The sequence below is a fragment of the Bradysia coprophila genome (assembly GCF_014529535.1).
Source record: "Bradysia coprophila strain Holo2 chromosome IV unlocalized genomic scaffold, BU_Bcop_v1 contig_5, whole genome shotgun sequence".
Lineage (NCBI taxonomy): Eukaryota > Metazoa > Arthropoda > Insecta > Diptera > Sciaridae > Bradysia > Bradysia coprophila.
In genome coordinates, this window is record NW_023503374.1 from 7647119 (window position 1) to 7665393 (window position 18275).

At 35.8% G+C, this 18275-nt stretch overlaps 1 protein-coding gene and 1 long non-coding RNA gene across 2 annotated transcripts in view; one reads left to right on the plus strand and one right to left on the minus strand.

Annotated features, from left to right (window-relative positions):
* Window positions 1-18275, plus strand: part of LOC119071990 (neural cell adhesion molecule 2) — a 100087-nt gene that overhangs the window by 55730 nt on the left and 26082 nt on the right. The window contains exon 5 of the mRNA XM_037177112.1: window positions 4755-4958. Coding sequence (XP_037033007.1) covers window positions 4755-4958 — 204 coding nt within the window. The remainder of the gene's footprint in view (window positions 1-4754; window positions 4959-18275) is intronic.
* LOC119071998 lies at window positions 1107-12704 on the minus strand. The gene is made up of 3 exons (XR_005086766.1): window positions 12537-12704; window positions 12397-12398; window positions 1107-1117 (listed from the first exon to the last, which is right to left on the minus strand). It is a non-coding gene; the product is annotated as an uncharacterized LOC119071998 (long non-coding RNA).

Consider the following 18275-nt stretch of genomic DNA (forward strand, 5'->3'; position numbering starts at 1 on the left):
TTATTTATTTATTTTTTCAACATTACCATGCAAAACCGACAGCGACTTGTATTACCGACATAAATACACACTTTATTCAATGTTCAAAAGACTTGATGGTTTTTCTTTTTCCGTTTTTTTCATTTTTTTTTTAACTTTTAAAGCTGGGGCAAATCTATGTGTGGGTTTTTTGTCTGGATGTGTTATCATGAGTTATGATACACAAAGTTAATGGTCTCTTGTTCGTTATGGCATATAATTTGAGGGGGGTTCATTATGTGGTGATAAAATGCTATTCACTGCGCGTAAACACTTCAATTTTGCAGTCGAAAGTTTGAAGTGTTAGACAAAGGATTGACATTTTCAAAAAAAAGAAAAAATCCGAACGTATAATGAATGGTAAATTCAAATACAATTTCCGACATTATTTTATAGTAAATATGTTGTAGATTTGAGGTACTATCAGGAATATTGCGCCTACGCTTCACCTTTTTAGAACTTTGACCCTGTAGTTAGGGGGTTAGATGTGTTGAGATGTTTGATATCTAGATGGACTTTGTTAATAGGTGGTATGTCTATCTAATTGAAAATGCTAGTCTTGTATGATAGGATGCAAAACTTTTATTAATTCAATGTAGGGTTGATGATGTAGGTATGCAGTATTATAACCTTACAGAAACGGCTAATCATCTGTTATGGACTGCAATGGCAAAAATAAGTAATGATCTCTGGTTAAAGTAGTTATATCTAGAGAAAAGTGTGTCAAACTCACTGAAGTAATAGATTTTGTTTCAAATTATCGCAGAGGATTTGAAAAAAAATCTATTACTTCAATGAGTACAGATTCAGTTCAAGGTAAATATATGGGCGGAGGTAATGCCATTCAGACGTGCGACTTAGCACAATAGTTCAATGTTAATTACACCTTTTTTGAAATGATTGACTATGATTCACTTGTGTTTCACAAAATGTTGTGCCTATCATAAAACAGATGGCCCAGGTTTCTAAGCAATTTCGTGTTTTTAAAGGAAGGAAGAGATGGCGTTTATAGCAAACTTTCGTGCCACTACACATCTGATTCGGTTCTATATGGCATTACCTCCGCCCACATATTAATGTTTGTTTTAATTACAGTACACTTGTTTTTAAAAAGTTAAACACGATTTATTATACTGAGCGCAAGATTCCAAGACAAGTGAGCACTTACTTTATAACATCTTCCCATCAATTACAAACTTTACGAACCTCTCTAAGTTCACATCCATCTTGTGTCCATTTAACATGAAATAAATGAATGTAACATGGCGAAGGAAAGACAACAAGTTAATACATTCCATCTCAAAAGTGAGCTGAATTTAATGCTTTACATCTTTAGATCACAGTCTCAGTCATACGATGAGTAATCCGCTTTATTTGTGTCCGCCGTCGGATGCATTCGTGTCAGTCAGACTTTATTTTTAATAAAAGTTATTTGGTATCGAAAATGAGTACAGTCGCATTGTTATTCTTACTGTGTCTTTATTGTTCGTCAAGATACTCTCTTCACGACGTAATACACACGCTCCGATGTTCGAAAAGCCGTTGTGCTATTCTTCTTTTTTTAGAGATATGTGAAAATGTTGTGTATGGAGGGTTGATTTTCGTGTATATTATTATGAGTTATGATAGATGAAGTTAATGGCCTCTTGTGTAATATGATGTATAATCTTGGGGTTGATAACAGGGTGTAGGAAGCGAACACAGAATTCCGTGCTAGTCGCTCATTGAATCAAATTAGGCGTGGAAATGTTTTATGTGATTTGCGATGATAGTCAAGTGGTCTGTTAAAAATTTGCCGGCATAAATTTGTATAAGTCAAGCGCCCAATATTAATTTCGTTCACACCCTGTGTTGACAGTATATAACAAATGCCAAGCGGTAAATTTATAAGACATTCGTTACTGAATTTATGTTGAAAACCTAACGAGAAAAACAAGTTATATGAAACAACTTCTCAAAACTTGAGGCAAATGTCTGTACATCTTCGATGTAAAACGTACCAGTGTCATTTAACACATAGTTAGGCGCATACTTCAGAGGAGTGTACTCTCAGTGTACACCTCACGATCAAGGAACGTAGATAAAACATCTGTATTGGGTTGAGTGCAGTGTCTGTTTACGCAACTCTAAATCTCTTTACTTGGAAGTCTTTGCACGCCGATACACGAGGCCGAAGTCAACCACATAATAATAGGATTACTTGCTTGCACTGCTCTTATTTACTTTGCCACACAGGGACGATTTCATTTTCTTTTTGTCTCTTATGTACCTACAAAATATATATCTGCCTGCCTTACGTTATGTGTTTTGTTCGCAGTACTTATGCCATTTGTACTGCTTGCTTCTAGACATAAAGCAATTAAATTTATTAATTAAAGTTGAACCCGTATAAATTTTATATAAAATTTGTAGTCTGCAGACTCGGGGTAATACAAACAACAAACAAAAATATGGGACACAGCATTGGATATAATATAATACGAGCACAGCTTTGCTCAACATAAGTCGACATGCGATGTGGATCTAATAAATTGTTTCTCTCTTCGTATGAGAATGATTCATTTGGGCGCTGTTTATGCGGAAATAAGAAATTTTTGTTCAACAGAATCTTTCATTTCTCAGTGTCAATTTGCTCTGTCAGATGCTAAGAAATTGGGTGAAACAAAAATTAGGTGAAGAACTTACGCTGTTAATTTTGTTGGTTTTTGAAACCCTGAATTGGCATTCTGTGTACATTCGAAAAAGAGGGAGATGCCTTCGTAGAGCACCTTCACATTTACATAGCGTTTAAAGTACAGTCTAGTCCAAGGCAGATATATGGTAGGTAATGCCATTCAGACGTGCGACTAATAACGCCTTTGGTTGAATATGATTTATCTGTATTTCACAAAACCTTGTGCCTATATCAAACCAGTTTTAAAGTAATATTTTCCTTTTGATGAACGGAAGAGATGATTTTCGTGCTGCGTTTCCAATCTTTTACTTCATTATTTTTAACAAACAAAAAGACAAAACCGGCCTTGCATATTTATTTCAAATAAAGTTTCAGAATGTTGGTTGGCTGCTCAAAGCTTTGTTCATTGTATAGTAACGATAGAACTATGGACAAACATTGCCAGAATTTTATGAATAATGGCAGAATTTCTTTTCTCGTTGTGTGACTTTAAAAAACATGAACACAGTAGAAATGTGTTCTAAAAACGATTTTTTTTTACTTTCACCAGTCGACCATCTTTCGATTTTTCTTAAAATAAACAAACGCAGGGAGCTCAAGCTCATATCTTTCAGCATTTTGTTGGATTTGAAATTGATGGTAACAATCGAAACCAAATGTGCCATGCTACAAACTTCCCCTTTTTTATTTTTTAAACCGACTTCCTATCAGAGGCAATGACACAAAAACGTTTCACATCAAACCTACTACTAACATCCTCTGCACCACTCGTGGACACAATTTGTTAAATGACTTCTGCATTTTATAGTATAGGACCGATATGGTCCAATTTCCGCTTCTCTGTTGACTGAATACACAGCCATGCTCACCCTAGTTTTGTTTTTTTTTTGTCTCCAATATCATACGTTTTTACATTAATAAATTTTGTCTGATGTAGCTTTCCTACAAGAAAGGAAACAGCAGAAAATTGGAAGGAATAAACCTTCATATTGTATATTCATCCCATCATCTCGTTGACATGAATAATTCATTTTTACGAAATATTTTTATGGCAACGGAGACTATTTTCAGTCATTATTTAGCTGTTTTACACTTTTGTCAACATCATCTTGTCCGACATAAAAATTTTTTATTTATGATGGCCATGTGCAAAATGTTCATTTTTACTTACCCGTGTCTAAGCTCGACAAAAAATGTTCAACACTTTTCAAGGACAAAAAGTGTTGCGTTTAAGAAACATTTTTATGGCTGTAATTAAATGGTACGTACGGACGGGAACAACAGCGTAAAAGTTGCTGTAGACCGTTTTTTTGTTGTTGCCAAAATGAACGTCCCCGGCCATATCTAAAGCGATAACGCACAGAATAAAGTTCATTAATTACTAACCAAGCATAACCGATTTCATCAGTTCCACCGCAATGCTTTACATTTCTTATATGTGATCATGCTAATAAAGACAGCTAATTAGAGTTTTTACGTTACTTGCTTGGTAGAGCCTTTTTATGTACGATTTATGAGCACCGATAAGCATCTGAGTTCACTTAATGGAGATGTAATCATGGTTGGTTTACTGTTGAGTTTATTATTTAAATTACAGCCATGTCCAAAATGTTTAAATGGATTGCTCAATTATTTAGGGTACATGTTGAAAGTGTCCAAAAACTCTAATTTTAGATTAGAAAAGGGTAATTGGTAAAGGGGAATTTTATGTTCAAAATTCGAAAGCTACGAAAGTGTAGTGCGTTGTATCTTTCGTTGTATGGAGAACGAAAGTTTTATCATTTTATCGTAAAACGATGGGCCGAAAGCAATACATCCCAAAAATCAAAAAGGTAAATCAGACCGTCTCTTGAAACTTTCCAACGGCAACAATTTTGTTATGCAAACTCCACTCCATCCACAACAAATTAAAGAAACATTTCTGCTCTTCACCTCACCCCAATGTAGCCATGATATATAAAACACTGTAAAACCTCATTATGCACGACTCCTTGTTCCATCATACCCGAAACGCCACAACACAACCACATATCATGCATAAATTTCACATATTCTTTTCCAGGTCGGCCATTACCGATTGTAACATGGTGGCATGAAGGCACACTTCTGGATGATACTTCACAGGTCTTATCCGAGAAACGAGTAAAAAATGTGCTACAACTGAAAAAGCTGGAACGACGTCATCTTCACATGGTATTCACATGTCAAGCATCAAATAATAATGTAACCAACCCAATCAGTAGTTCAGTCACGTTGGATATGAATTGTGAGTATACAATTTTTATGTGTTTTACGATAGGGTGGTCTTATAATGTACATGAACGTGAAATGTAAAAAGTTATTTCTGAAAATATGAATTATGGATTTTATTTCCATCCCAATGTCCAATTATTGTAAGGTTGGAGGGAAATGCTTTAGCCGTACAAGGAGGCACTCAAGACTTCGTCGTTATTCTTTTGTTGGTTTGCTGTCTTACAAATGGTCGCTTCAACTTAAAAATCGGAACTGAAACGTAAGGTGTTTATCAATACTATTCTCACCCGGTATCACCCAGTCTTCGTTCTGTAATACCATTCTTCGTATTTCGTGGAAAACGAGAGTCATTAGCATAACATAAATTGTGTACGAGTATATTATTACATCAGTATCAATCAAGGTTGCGTATACCACTATGCCGAAGGCGAGACGATTTTATCTTAGCCTTTTCAGCTTTCAGCTGCGGTTGGATCAGACAACCATGAAAGAATGTTATTAATATTTATTGGCCTGGATAGAATGAGGAAAGAGATAGCTGGGGGCAAGAAACAGCATTGAAAATGTGTAATCAATAGTTACTCCGTGGAAATGTTTGTTATTAGCCTATGAGCATGTAATTTTCTAATTTTAATGAACAATGGCGCCGAGGAAAGTAACAAATTGTGAAACATTTATCGCCAAATGACTCTATCTTCTACCTACTTTGAGTTCTGATTGATCATACCATTTCAATAAGGGACTGGTCGATTTTTTTCTCAATTTTTTGTCAAATATCAGTAGAAATACGAAAAATAAGAAACTCGTACATCGGGCATTTCCAAAATATTGCCAAATTGAAATAATTTCACAAAAAGAAAATCTATGAAAAATGCTCTTCCCACTCAATTTCACACCCACACCCACCTTGAATTAGTCAAATATGGTTTAAGAAAATCGTCGTTAAAGGGCAGATTCTGCCAATAACGGTCTGTTGCGTTACAATTTTTAAGACTGAAAACTCTAGTTTCAAGAAGAAATCGTAGTTTCAGGCATTAGACTGATCCTTCCTCAATTGCCTCAAAGTGTTAAAAATTTGATCTGAGGTAACTGGTCATACAAAGCTATTGTAATTGGCGGAGGTCTGCATTTTCAAACCCATATTCAACGACGATCTCCGCCATCAACATTTTTTCTCCGCCAATAACGGATTTGATCCATAGTTTTTCACGCTCTATCGTCTCCAGCAAGTTTTATTCGCTCACCATCACCATAGGCGTCCGCTGATAGACGATTTTACATATTCTGACAATTTACCATCAGCGAACCGCCGAGTTATGTAAGAGGATGGAAAGAGCCGGAAAAACTGTGGAACAAATCTGTTATTGGCGGAGAAAAAATTTTGATAGCGGAGACAGGCCGCGGCTCTAAAGTTCACCCTTGTCGTTAATCGTAACATCAGTATTGTTTTTGCAACGTCAAATCACCAAAACAAAAATTTAGTGTAGGTTGTGAAAAGTGTAAAAATATCGGGGAGTTGCGGGAAGAAGAACAACTACATGAATAGTAAATAGTAAGACTTAAATTATTTGCTGTGGCATTTACGTGTACAGATTGTTCAATATTCAATTATATCCAAAATTAATACAATAGTAGCGAATTGGTATTTACTCACCGAAAACCGTCATTTTACCATATTTAAGCCAAAATAAAAAACTTTTTTTCACGATCCGAAATCCAACGCGTACATAAAATAATTCGAATTTAGACAACTTTTTGCTTAGAAGGTGCAATTGAAGAATGTTGAGACAACTTCTGCATTCACTGTTTAAGTCTTACTATTCATGCTCCCCGGGAGTTGTGATTTAATTCAGATTTTGTGCTTAAATGTGCTTCTTGTGTGGTTTTAACAGTTCACTTAGCGGTTGACTTAAAATATTCGTCAAAGCCACCAAAATGATGAAAAATTTATTATGGCCAATCATGTAAACAAACAACAATATAGGTTGTGGATCTGAGCACTATTTCACAGGACTCTCAATGATTGACGCTGTAGGCAAGTCGGTCACTTCTGTCACTTCATCAAACAATATTTTCATAGACAATGTTATCAAAAATTTAATTTCCTAACAAAGGATTTGGATTTTTAAATTTCGTATCTCAAAAGACCGACTCGAAGGCAGTGCCATCGCTGATTTTTGCCGTTGTGACGATAACGATTTCCACAATCTTGGTCGCTTGGTGTGATGTGAGTTGCAGAAGAGATGGCTCAGTAGAAATAAAATCACGGCGGTAATCTTAAAAATTACGTTTTAGCAGAAACGATTTAGTTTAAATGTGTGTACGTTTCCGGTGAAATAAATTAGTGCGAGAGAAATCACATTTGAGGAACTTTAACATAACACCTTTAGTTAGGGATGGGTTACATCCCACATTGAAAATGTCAGAGCAATATTTACAAAAAGCCAGTAAATTAATGAACATCAACACAAGGTATGGTCGAATGTCAAACTTTGTATGGAGCGGAGGACATAGCGATTTCATATAAATAATTCAACTCTTATGAGAGTCTCATATAGACGTAGTACAATTATTACATCTGGTCCTTTCTTTGTTTGATATCAAATCTTTTACTTCATTCATTTTAACATTACATTTTGCAATAAAGGGAAATACAAACCAGAGTTTATCGATTATTTGAGTTGTCGTTGTCAGTACCAGATGACCTGCAGAGAAGAAGTTTCGAAGGTTCCAGGATAACCCGATCAGTTCTTTCCACTGTAATGTTAGAAGTTCCTACAAATTACAGTAATTACAATTCATTGACACACTTAATCAAATGAACATTTTTTTCCTGATCTATATATCAAGTCAAGCGTGCTACTCCAAACCATAATAATCTTAAAATTTAATGTGAAAATTAACATTTTTATTTAACATTTGGCCACATTACACCAAAGTTAGTGTGGGATTTATCAACATAAATGACTTTTTTCATGGTGCCACCACAATTTAAAAAAATATAAAAAAAAAGAATATCGCGAGTTATGTAAACTATAGCGCTGGTGGATGCTGACGATGATGGTGTGTTCCACTTGTTGTCGTTCGTTTTATGTGTTATCGCATGTAGGCGAAAGAAAGAAAAAAATGTTGAGGGAGAGTAGATGACGGAACAAAGTTAGGTTTATATTTGTACTAGCACTGTAACCCGGGCTTCGCCCGGGATATACTGACAATCTTAACCACACTGACATACTAAATTCAAGTGACACTCCAAGTACACTGACATTCCTGAGACCATGCTGAGACTCAAAACATCACTGACACTCTTAACCATACTGACATTCCCAACCACAACGCTTTCAGCATATTAAAACTCCCAATCTTTAACATATAACCACAATGACAAGACAGTCCTAGTCACACTACACTCCTAACACCTTACTAACACTACCAACCACACTAACGCTCCCAATAACACTGGCATTCCCAACCTAACTAAAACTACACTGACACTCCTAACCACGCTGAACCTCTTAATCCCACATTGACAAAATGTTCTATCACTTTTATTTAATTTTAGTAATTCTTTAGAAATCATAATTCCGAATGAATCTTAGTTCCGGGTAATTCCTGGGGAAACATATTTCCTGTGGAATCTGAATTTCTATTTAAATTTTTTATTTTTTTATTTTTTCACGTTTAATGACCAACTAACAGGCCGTAGCCCAATAACAAGTCAGTTAACCTAGGTGAACTTAAGTAAAGCTAGATGAATCTGAGTGATCGCCAAGAACCCAGTTTCAATATCAATATAATGAGTTGTAAAAATAATCCTTTTCGTCCTTATCATCGTTATCATCCTTATAACACTGATTCTCCTGATCTAATTCACACTCTTATCACAATGACACTCCTTATCACACTTACACCCATTATCACACCAACACCCCTTATCACATTCATATCTCCAATGACACTGACACAACTCATCATACTGTTACCATTTTGCAACTGAAACCCTTAATCTAACTGACATCGCTGGTCTATTTTTGAAGAATGGTGTTTTTACTCACCGGCTAAAATCACAGTTCACGGATTTTATCGACTGGAATCGGTGTACGTTTATCTAAGTTTTCAATTTCATGAGTAAACGTTTCTCAATTAAATGATCCTTTGGTGATTTAACAAAAAAAAGATTCAGTTGAGCAGACGCACCCAAAACAGACCAGAAAGTAATTAACAGGCTCCTGTCATTAGAAAACACATTAGCCAACTGCCTTCTCTCCGTTTTTCAGGGTAAACTTTCCAAGCAAGATGTTACACAATTTTCTCAGGTTAATCTTGAATATAGATGGAGCTATTGGTGTGAGAGACATTGAATATGTATTTTTCTAGCATATTTAGTCTTAATCAAGATTTACAACCACGAATCACAACTTCTAATGAAATGTGATTGTGGGTAGCCAAACGCTCGTTAAAGAAGATAAACCAGTGACCGTAAGACGCTGTGTGTGAATCTCCTCGGTCGAAAGTTAAGGTACGTGACAATTGGACTGTGTATAGCTAATCAGATCGTACTCTAAGGGGCCTAGCCAAACCTTCGTTACAGAGGTCAATCGAATGGCCTTTGCAGGGGGCAGCCGAACGCTCGTCCTAGATGTTAGCCCAGTGGCCGTTTTACTGTGGGTAGAAAAGCCATCGTCGTAGAGGTCAGCAAGCAGCTGTTGCACGGGGGGTAGCCAAACCCTCGTCCTAGATCTTAACCCACTGGCCGTTGGACGGTGGGTAGCCAAACCCTCGTCCTAGAGGTTAGCCGAGCAGCTGTTGGACGGTGGATAGCCAAACCCTCGTCCTAGAGGTCAGCCGAGCAGCCGTTACACGGGGGGTAGCCCAACCTTCGTCCTAGAAGTTAGCCCAGTGGCCGTTGGACGGTGCGTAGCCAAACCATTGTCCTAGAGGTCAGCCGAGCACCCGTTGGACGGCGGGTAGACAAACCATCGTCCTAGATGTTAGCCCAGTGGCCGTTGGACGGTAGGTAGCCAAACGCTCGTCCTAGAGGTCAGCCGAGCACTCGTTGGACGGCGGGTAGACAAACCATCGTCCTAGAGGTCAGCCTTGTGAGCGTTGGACGAAGGGGTAGCCAGGTGAAGCCAGGTGAAGCCAGGTGAAGCCAGGTGAAGCCAGGTGAAGCTAGGTGAAGCTAGGTGAAGCTAGGTGAACCCAGGTGAACCAAGGTGTAACGACTCTTCGGTTTTATTATATAGATGTGACGATACGAGAATGAAGTTTGTATTTTGTTATGGATGTGTTCCATTGGCTTTATGTTTATTCCTTCCATTGGAATTGAATTTGAAGATAGGGTGGGTGGAGATTTTTTGTCGATGTTGAATCTTTTTTTTTTTCTTCCTTTCCTGGTTCTTTATTTGACATTAGCATATTATTCCGATATATTTTCGATTTCGAAGTATGTAATGCGGTTTGACAGGTTTTTATCCTTTTTTTGGATTTATATTGAATTTAAAAAGCATAAAATTGTATTTATTATGGTTGTGAAATGATAAAGTAATCTATGCTCCTTGCTGCATGTTTTTCGTCTGGCAGTTAGAAGCGACTGAACAAAAAGAAGAAAATAAATTCAGTTTTAATTAACTTTTTTTGTTTGTCGTTTATGTTCACTGGGTTGAATTAATGTAAAAAAGAGATATTTTCGAGGAAAGCCGATTGTTGCTTTTTCTTCACAATTTCTATTGCGGTGTGATATCAATGCTTCTTTTTCAGATTACTTAGAATTCATGTCTCTAATGTGTATTTGGGGTTGCTGTAATTAAAATTGACTTAAGATTATTATTCAGATTCAAACTGAGACATTCAAGATACTTAGATATTCATGAAAAGTTGTCTCGTCTAGTCGAAGAAAAAATAATCAGCTCTGCACACAGAGAAAAATCCTGGATTAGATTTCAATCTTTTTCGGATTACATATAGGACCAAATTTATTTTTGGATTGAAATCTAATTTTTCGAAAGATTACTTGCATTTAATCTTTCGAAAATAATCTTTCGATGGATTAGATCGAAATCTTGCAAGAGATTTAATTTTTTTTATTTTGAAATTAAAAATTTTTTTCCCAACATTTATTTGAATATTGAGTCAGATTTACTTGTTTTATTTATTCTGAAATTGAGAATTTTATTTGTTTAGTTGAAATTAAATGTTTTTTTTTTACTTACTTTGATCAGGATTTGAACTCTTTCACCTCGGTACCTCCGTATCTCCAGTCCTGTACTTTACCACTGAGCTATTGGGTTCTTAATCTTGGCAAGATTTAATTTCGAACCGTTGTTACGGAGATTTTAATCTTTCAAAGATTAAAAAATAATCTTCTGAACGAAACCTTTGTACCGACTGAGGTAACCATCATAGTAAACGAGTTCAAATCCTAATCGAAGGCAACATTTTTTTTCTTCATTTTTTTTTAATTATTCAATAAATGCTTATTATATTTCATAAATCTGGATAAGCAACGATAAGGAAGTTGAGCCTGGCAAAAGTATTGAAAAGTAGGAAAATATTATAATAAAACGATATTTTGCGCCCCATATTTAATTGTACAATTGACTAAGAAGTATAACAGACCAATTTGCATGGAAGAATTTATTTAATTTTTCAACGATTTTCAACTCAAAAATTAATATTCCTAAAGAAAGCAAAAAAAAAAGTCTCAAATATTTCTGTGCTGTGGTTTTTAGTATCGCTAACATATGACAAAAAATTACACATCTACCATCTACTAGATTCTAATCATAAACTCTAGGTACCATAACAACGTCCTTTAAAAAAAAAAAAAAAAATTTTGACAAAATTTTCTATATTTAACTTCACTTCTCACTGCTACTATCAATTTTAGCCATTTTAATCCGAAACGTAATCTATTGAAAGATTTAATTTTTGAAATCTTTGAAAAAAGATTGAAATGAAATCTTTAGAAAAATTTAAAATGTTCGTAATCTTTCCAAAGATTAAACATTTAATCTGACTTTTTTCTCTGTGCACCCACCATGTGTTTTTCGGGTAAATAAGCTTTTGCGACCTAGCATGACCTCAACTCTGCCACTCAGGCCCGTAGCTACGGGTGGGCTGGGGTGGGCTAAGCCCACCCTGGACTACGTCTGAGCCCACTCTGGCGAAGGAGAAAAATAATAAAGTTGGGAAAAATTTAAAAGAAGTTAACAGTCTTAGTACATAATGTGGATTTTATCATTGTTGCTTTCGTAACCTCAGCAGCTAAAATCCTTTAGTATAGTACTTTTAAACTCATAAAATACCTCCAAGACTCAAGACCAAAAACTTATCTGAATTCAAAAACTAATAATGATGGAAATTTAGTCTTGACGAGTGTACGATACTAAAGTTTTGAACAAATATGATGAAGTCGCCTAAAAAAGTAGAATACTCAAAATAGCAATCACTGCTAAAATATATGATTCAACAATGTTGAATCAACATTTCAAAAAGCGAAGAATTGGTACTCCATACACAAAATTTAGTTTAGGATTCCTAGATGTTTGCAAAAATTATCATTAACGAAAAATTTGGAAATGATTTTTACCATGGCAGAGTAAAATTAACCAGGTAGGAGCGGTTCATTTTTGAAACGTCTAATAAGGTACCTAATACACTGTTTGAAAATTAACTCAAATGAAAACTGACATAAATTGAAAAATTTTATTCGCAAAACACAAAGATAATACAGGTCCCTAGTCAAATCAAGCGCTCCTGCCTGGTTTACTTTACTCTGCCGTGTTTTTACGAGACAGTGAATTTTCTTTAATATAAGGTATTTGACCTATAGTTGGGAGTATCGAAATATTTTCAATTTCGAAGAGCAAATATCACTTTTACAGTAATTAATTAATTTTAAATAGATTTTTGCTCGCATTCAATGTTGTCAGTACATTGAGACTTACGTTATGGTGACTATGGCTTGTGGTATTTCATAAAAAATCGACAGACCAATAGTTGGAAACGTCATAGTACAAATTACGGGTTTCGTGGACCGTCATTGGGATAATTTTTTCAACATGTAAATTTCCATAAGCATCTCACGATAGCACTCGCAACTCTCGGTTAAATACCTATATCACCTTGCACTAAAACTTCATTAAAATTCATTTAATGACCTTTTGAGTAGGTCGACTTACCCACATATTTTAGATCGTAAAGAATATAAGCCAGATAGCGAATAGGACAAGTTTGGTATTTTTGGAATATCTATGAGATATAGTAGCAATTGTAGCAATTGAAACTATAACCAATGATAGGTAGACATGGCTAGGAATCTTCCCGATGGTGATAAAATGAACAAGGTCAAGATGTTAAAATAAGTACTAATTGGTCGCAAGATCAGAGGCCACCAGTACGTAGATTAATTAATTTAACTTTCAATCAAACTTTCCATACATTTTCTTTAAAAAAATCTCTGGAACGTGGGCACCCAAACGAACTTTTTTTTAATTTTTCGAAAAAACTGGAAAAACTACATCGCAGTGTTTTGATATGTTAATTTAGTAGCGCAGGCCTTCATTTTATTCAAGCCAATAAAATGAAAAATCGTAGGGTGATCATTGGCAAAACACTAAATTTGTACTTTGATGCCTCATCCTGACTCACAGTTACAACCTTTACGAACAGACGATATTTTTATTAGAAACGTACATCAATTCTCTACAAACTACCAGTAGATCAAAATCGACCTGGTCACTTTATTCCTGTGTACTATTTTTTTTAATTCATGATTTTGAAATTTCCAAATTTTCCGAGGGTCGGCCCGAGCCCTCTTGTTTAAAAAAAAAATTCTTTTGCGAAGTGACCACCTCCGATTCAAAAACATTTTCACCTGGAGGATAAAATAGACGCCTGAAAAAAATTGTATCATCTACCATCTACGGTGGTTTTACTAAAGTAGTTTCCAAAAAAATCGCCTGCGGCGCACTTCACATTATAAGTATTTTTAATTACAAACAAAGAAAAATTGTATCGGGCTTGAGCCCACCCTGAGATTTTGCTCTAGCTACGGGCCTGCTGCCACTTCTTTTGTTTAAGTATCCCCTCGAAGTTCACAGACAAAATATTTTACTTCATTTGATTTAGAATACATTTTCTATAGCACCAGTCAGAGTTCATCGCTAATTTTGCCTTATAAGAATGAATTAGTGAAACAAATGAAATATCAGTTCATCCTGCGAAGTGCTTTGACGATGTCTTTCATGACAAGACAAGCCACAGTTGTGAAGCCGGTTAGATTTGCTCAGATTGTCCTGACAGGAGCTGTCCAAGCAACACAGAATCACTCGAAAATTGTAATTTGCTTTAAAGTTTACACCTGGAATGAGGTGATTGTAGACGATATTATTCTTATTGAGTTTCCCAAACAAACAGATTTTCTGAGAGTCCTAATCACCCCATAGAAACCTTAAACCATAGGATCGGAAATGGTTTGAATTAAATAGCCTCAATACAAACAACACACACTCTACGGATACTTCAAATTTAGCCGATATAAGTTTGGGTCATTTTGGCTTTGCCGCTATTATCCGTAGAGTGTGTGTTGTTCGTATTGAGGCTATTTAGTTTGAATTTCTATTTTGTGTAAGTGGTAAAAAATGGTAGAAAGCACGGCACTGCTCCTGGCATTCACATAAAGTCGAAATGTCATAGAATTATTCAAAATCAATTATATTTGAGCTTTAGTTTCCAAACAGCATTTACATATAGGGCGTTCCATTTCGGATATAGTTCACTTTTATGCCGTGGGACATCATACAAAAAATGAGTTACGTGTTCACTTTCGGTATTTTTTATATGAAGATGCCGTGGGACAAACGTGAACCATCTCCGAAATGGAACACTCTATAGGAAACCTTTGTTGTCCTGTAGAGGCTCCACAATTAATTGCTTAAATCTTTGCGTACTATTTTGTTGTGAAAAAACTTCGCTCTGCTAAAAGTTGTAGAAAATGTCACACAAAATTGAGCGTTGACATTATTTCTATGACGAAATGAAACTAAAAATGTAATATATTACATTTGAGCTTATTTTGTACTCAAATTACTTTTTAGAACCTATTTTCATGTCGTTAACTCCATTGTTTTCTTTGAGCTTTAGATTCCAATCAGCATTTCCCTATATAGTTGTGTTTAACCGATGTTTGACGTCAGAGCCTCTTGCAATTTTTACCAACTAGTCGTAATTCGTAATCGGATTAAAGTCATGGTTGGCATAAAATTCAAATTGCCTTCCGGTGCACCTTGTTACGATCTTCTTAAATTAATCTTTCTTTTTTGCTGTTGTTAGCGTCAAAGTAAAGGTACAAAATGAAGGAATAGACATTAGCGTTGTAAGACCATTGGTTGAGTTCTAATTTACTACCGTTGTTACATTACTCACAAATTTAGTCCGAAGATTCTTTTACGTCACTTCCATTCATTCCCTCGATTTACTAAAACACTTCCAGGAATGCATGTAAAAGAAGAAAACAAAATTTACAGTAAATTGACTACCCGTGCCGATGTAAATAACCATTGCACATTTTCGTAATCTCCCGTTCGTAATAGGTAATAATCTAAAAAAAAAACGAGAATAAAAAATATGCTCAAAGAAAAACGATTTCCATGTTATGAAATACCGCTAATGTTACATTTTTCCATACATCGAGCAAAAAATATCTACTAAGCCATGAATGAAAATGTGAAAATGAAAATAAAAAGAAAATCGCTCATAATGAGAATTTGTTTTCCATGTTTAATGCTTATAACTCGTATCCTTTTACTTCATACATGTATGTATATTTACCCAGCACCACCATAACATCATAATGCTACGTAGCACACCGAGACGAGAAATGTTACTAGTACTACTAGAACTAGAATGCTTTAATACCTGGAATTTTAATGCAAAATATATATAAATGGCACGGAATGAATAACCACACCTACCACTCCGACAAACTGTGTGTATGCTCTCTCCGTGCACTACACACAGAGTATAACATCAAAATGTATTTTAAATGCTGATTTATGTTTGGAAAGTGTTTTTCCGTTTGCACAGCGTTATATACATCCGAAAGTTTTCGATGAAGTTTCAGCTCAATGTTTTGTTCCGATTTTTATTTTAATTTTGTTTTCTTTTTTTTATATTCGAAAATATTTTTAAATTATATATTCATTTTGATATGGATGAATAATCTGAAAACTTGTTTTCAGTCAACCGTACAGCTGAAATTTGTTATTTTGTGTGCATACACATACACACATCTATGGCGGGAGGATTGCGTTATTCCACGGTACTTAAATCAGATTTACCGCCGTTAACGATGAAGTTATGGAAGTTGATTGTTAAAGTTTAGATTGTTTCATAAATGAAATTTAAATGCTAAAGTAGTAGATTGAAGAACAATTTCTTGGATTGCAAACTGCAAAGTGTGTTTTTGATTGGAAAGTTTTCGAAAGTGTTTGCAAGTTTTGTCGTATTGTATCTATTTCTCTCAATAATTCCGACCATATTTACTTGCTTCGAAACCTATCTTCATCTACCACCCAGTCGGTGATTGTAAAACAAATGAAGTTTAGGACTTAAACTTTAGTTTCGCTAACTGAATAACACTGATAGCGACGCGACACGACGATAGCAGAACTATAAATGACAATTAGGAGGCTGCTCATCAATGGCATCATAGAGAGAGGAATATTTTGAGGAAGACGAAATAAAACAAATGGGTCTATAGAAATTAGTTTTTTCGTAACTAATTGAGAAGTGTGTAGGGGCATGGCTTACGTTCCTTCTCAGATTTTTAGTTTTAAAATAATTCATTCATGAGAGTAGTCAAGAAACCATCGTATGTGACTTTCTTACGATGGGGAAACAACTGGCCAAAATTCCGCTCAATTTCTTTCAATTCCCTTTCAATTTCTATAGGTACTGTTGACTTTCAAGGACCAGCGAAGTTTTCGGAGACTCACAAAAGAATAATTTAGAGACAAACACGTCTATTCCGAAAGATAATTTTATTTAGAATGATTTCTCTTTACTTCGATCACTAGATTAGATTCCAATTACCGGTGACTATGATTCTATCAAATTGATAAATCAACACACCCCCTTAATTTGATAAATCTTAGCACTCCCTTGAGTCACTCCGATCTATAAATTTAGAATTGTTCACTAGTAACCGAATCGTGATCTACACGATTCCATCAACATGTGAATTCAATATTTCTGCCGTTTTTGAATGCTTGACCGCATTTTCATTCGTTTGAATTCATTGCGATGCTGGCGGTAGCAATTTCTTTCTATTGACAACTGATTATGATTCACCCAAATGCCGTCGCCGTCAATTCAACAATTCGATTTAGTTGTTAACAAACATATGCTTCTGATTGTTATTTTGCTTGATACGATAGCCCACTACTATCGTTAATGACCCACTGTCATCGACTTTGATTACGATAGCCCACTGCTACCGGTTTGGATTTGTTTGATGACGATAGTCCACTGCTATTGGCGATGACCTACTGCCACCGACTTCTCGTTCGTACGAATTAACTCACTCATTGACTTGCGATAACCCACTGTTGCCGACTTCGGTTTCGGATTGCGACGACCCACTGTCATCGACGATAGCCCTCCACTATCGATTTTGGTTCTGTTGGCGATGACCCACTGCCATCGACGATAGTCCTCCACTATCGATTTGGGTTCGGTTTGCGATGACCCACTGTCATCGACGATAGCCCTCCATTATCGATTTTCGATTCAGATGTAATAGCCCAACTGCTATTAGCGACAGCTTAACTGCTGCCGACTTTTGGTGCGGATATAACAGCCCAACTGCTGTTGGCGATAGCCCTCTACTATCGACTTTTGATTCGGTTGACGACGACCCACTGTCGTCGGCTATAGCCCTCTACTATCGACTCTCAATTCTGATACGACAACCTAACTATTGTCGGCAATAACCCAACTGTTATTGACTACTCGTTCATGTACGACAGCCCAACTGCTGCCGGCAATAACCCAACTGTTATTGACTTTTTTTTGTGAACTCTAACATCACTGGAACAGCCCAACTGCTGTTTTCGATTCGCTTTCATTTCGATTCCAAAACTTTATTTACAATTTTCCTCCTTCCTCTCCGTGTCCTGGGCCCATAACCTGTTGACTTTCAAGGACCAGCGAAGTTTTCGAAGACTCACAAAAGAATAACTTAGAGACAAACACGTCTATTCCGAAAGATAATTTTATTTAGAATGATTTCTCTTTACTTCGATCACTAGATTAGATTCCAATTACC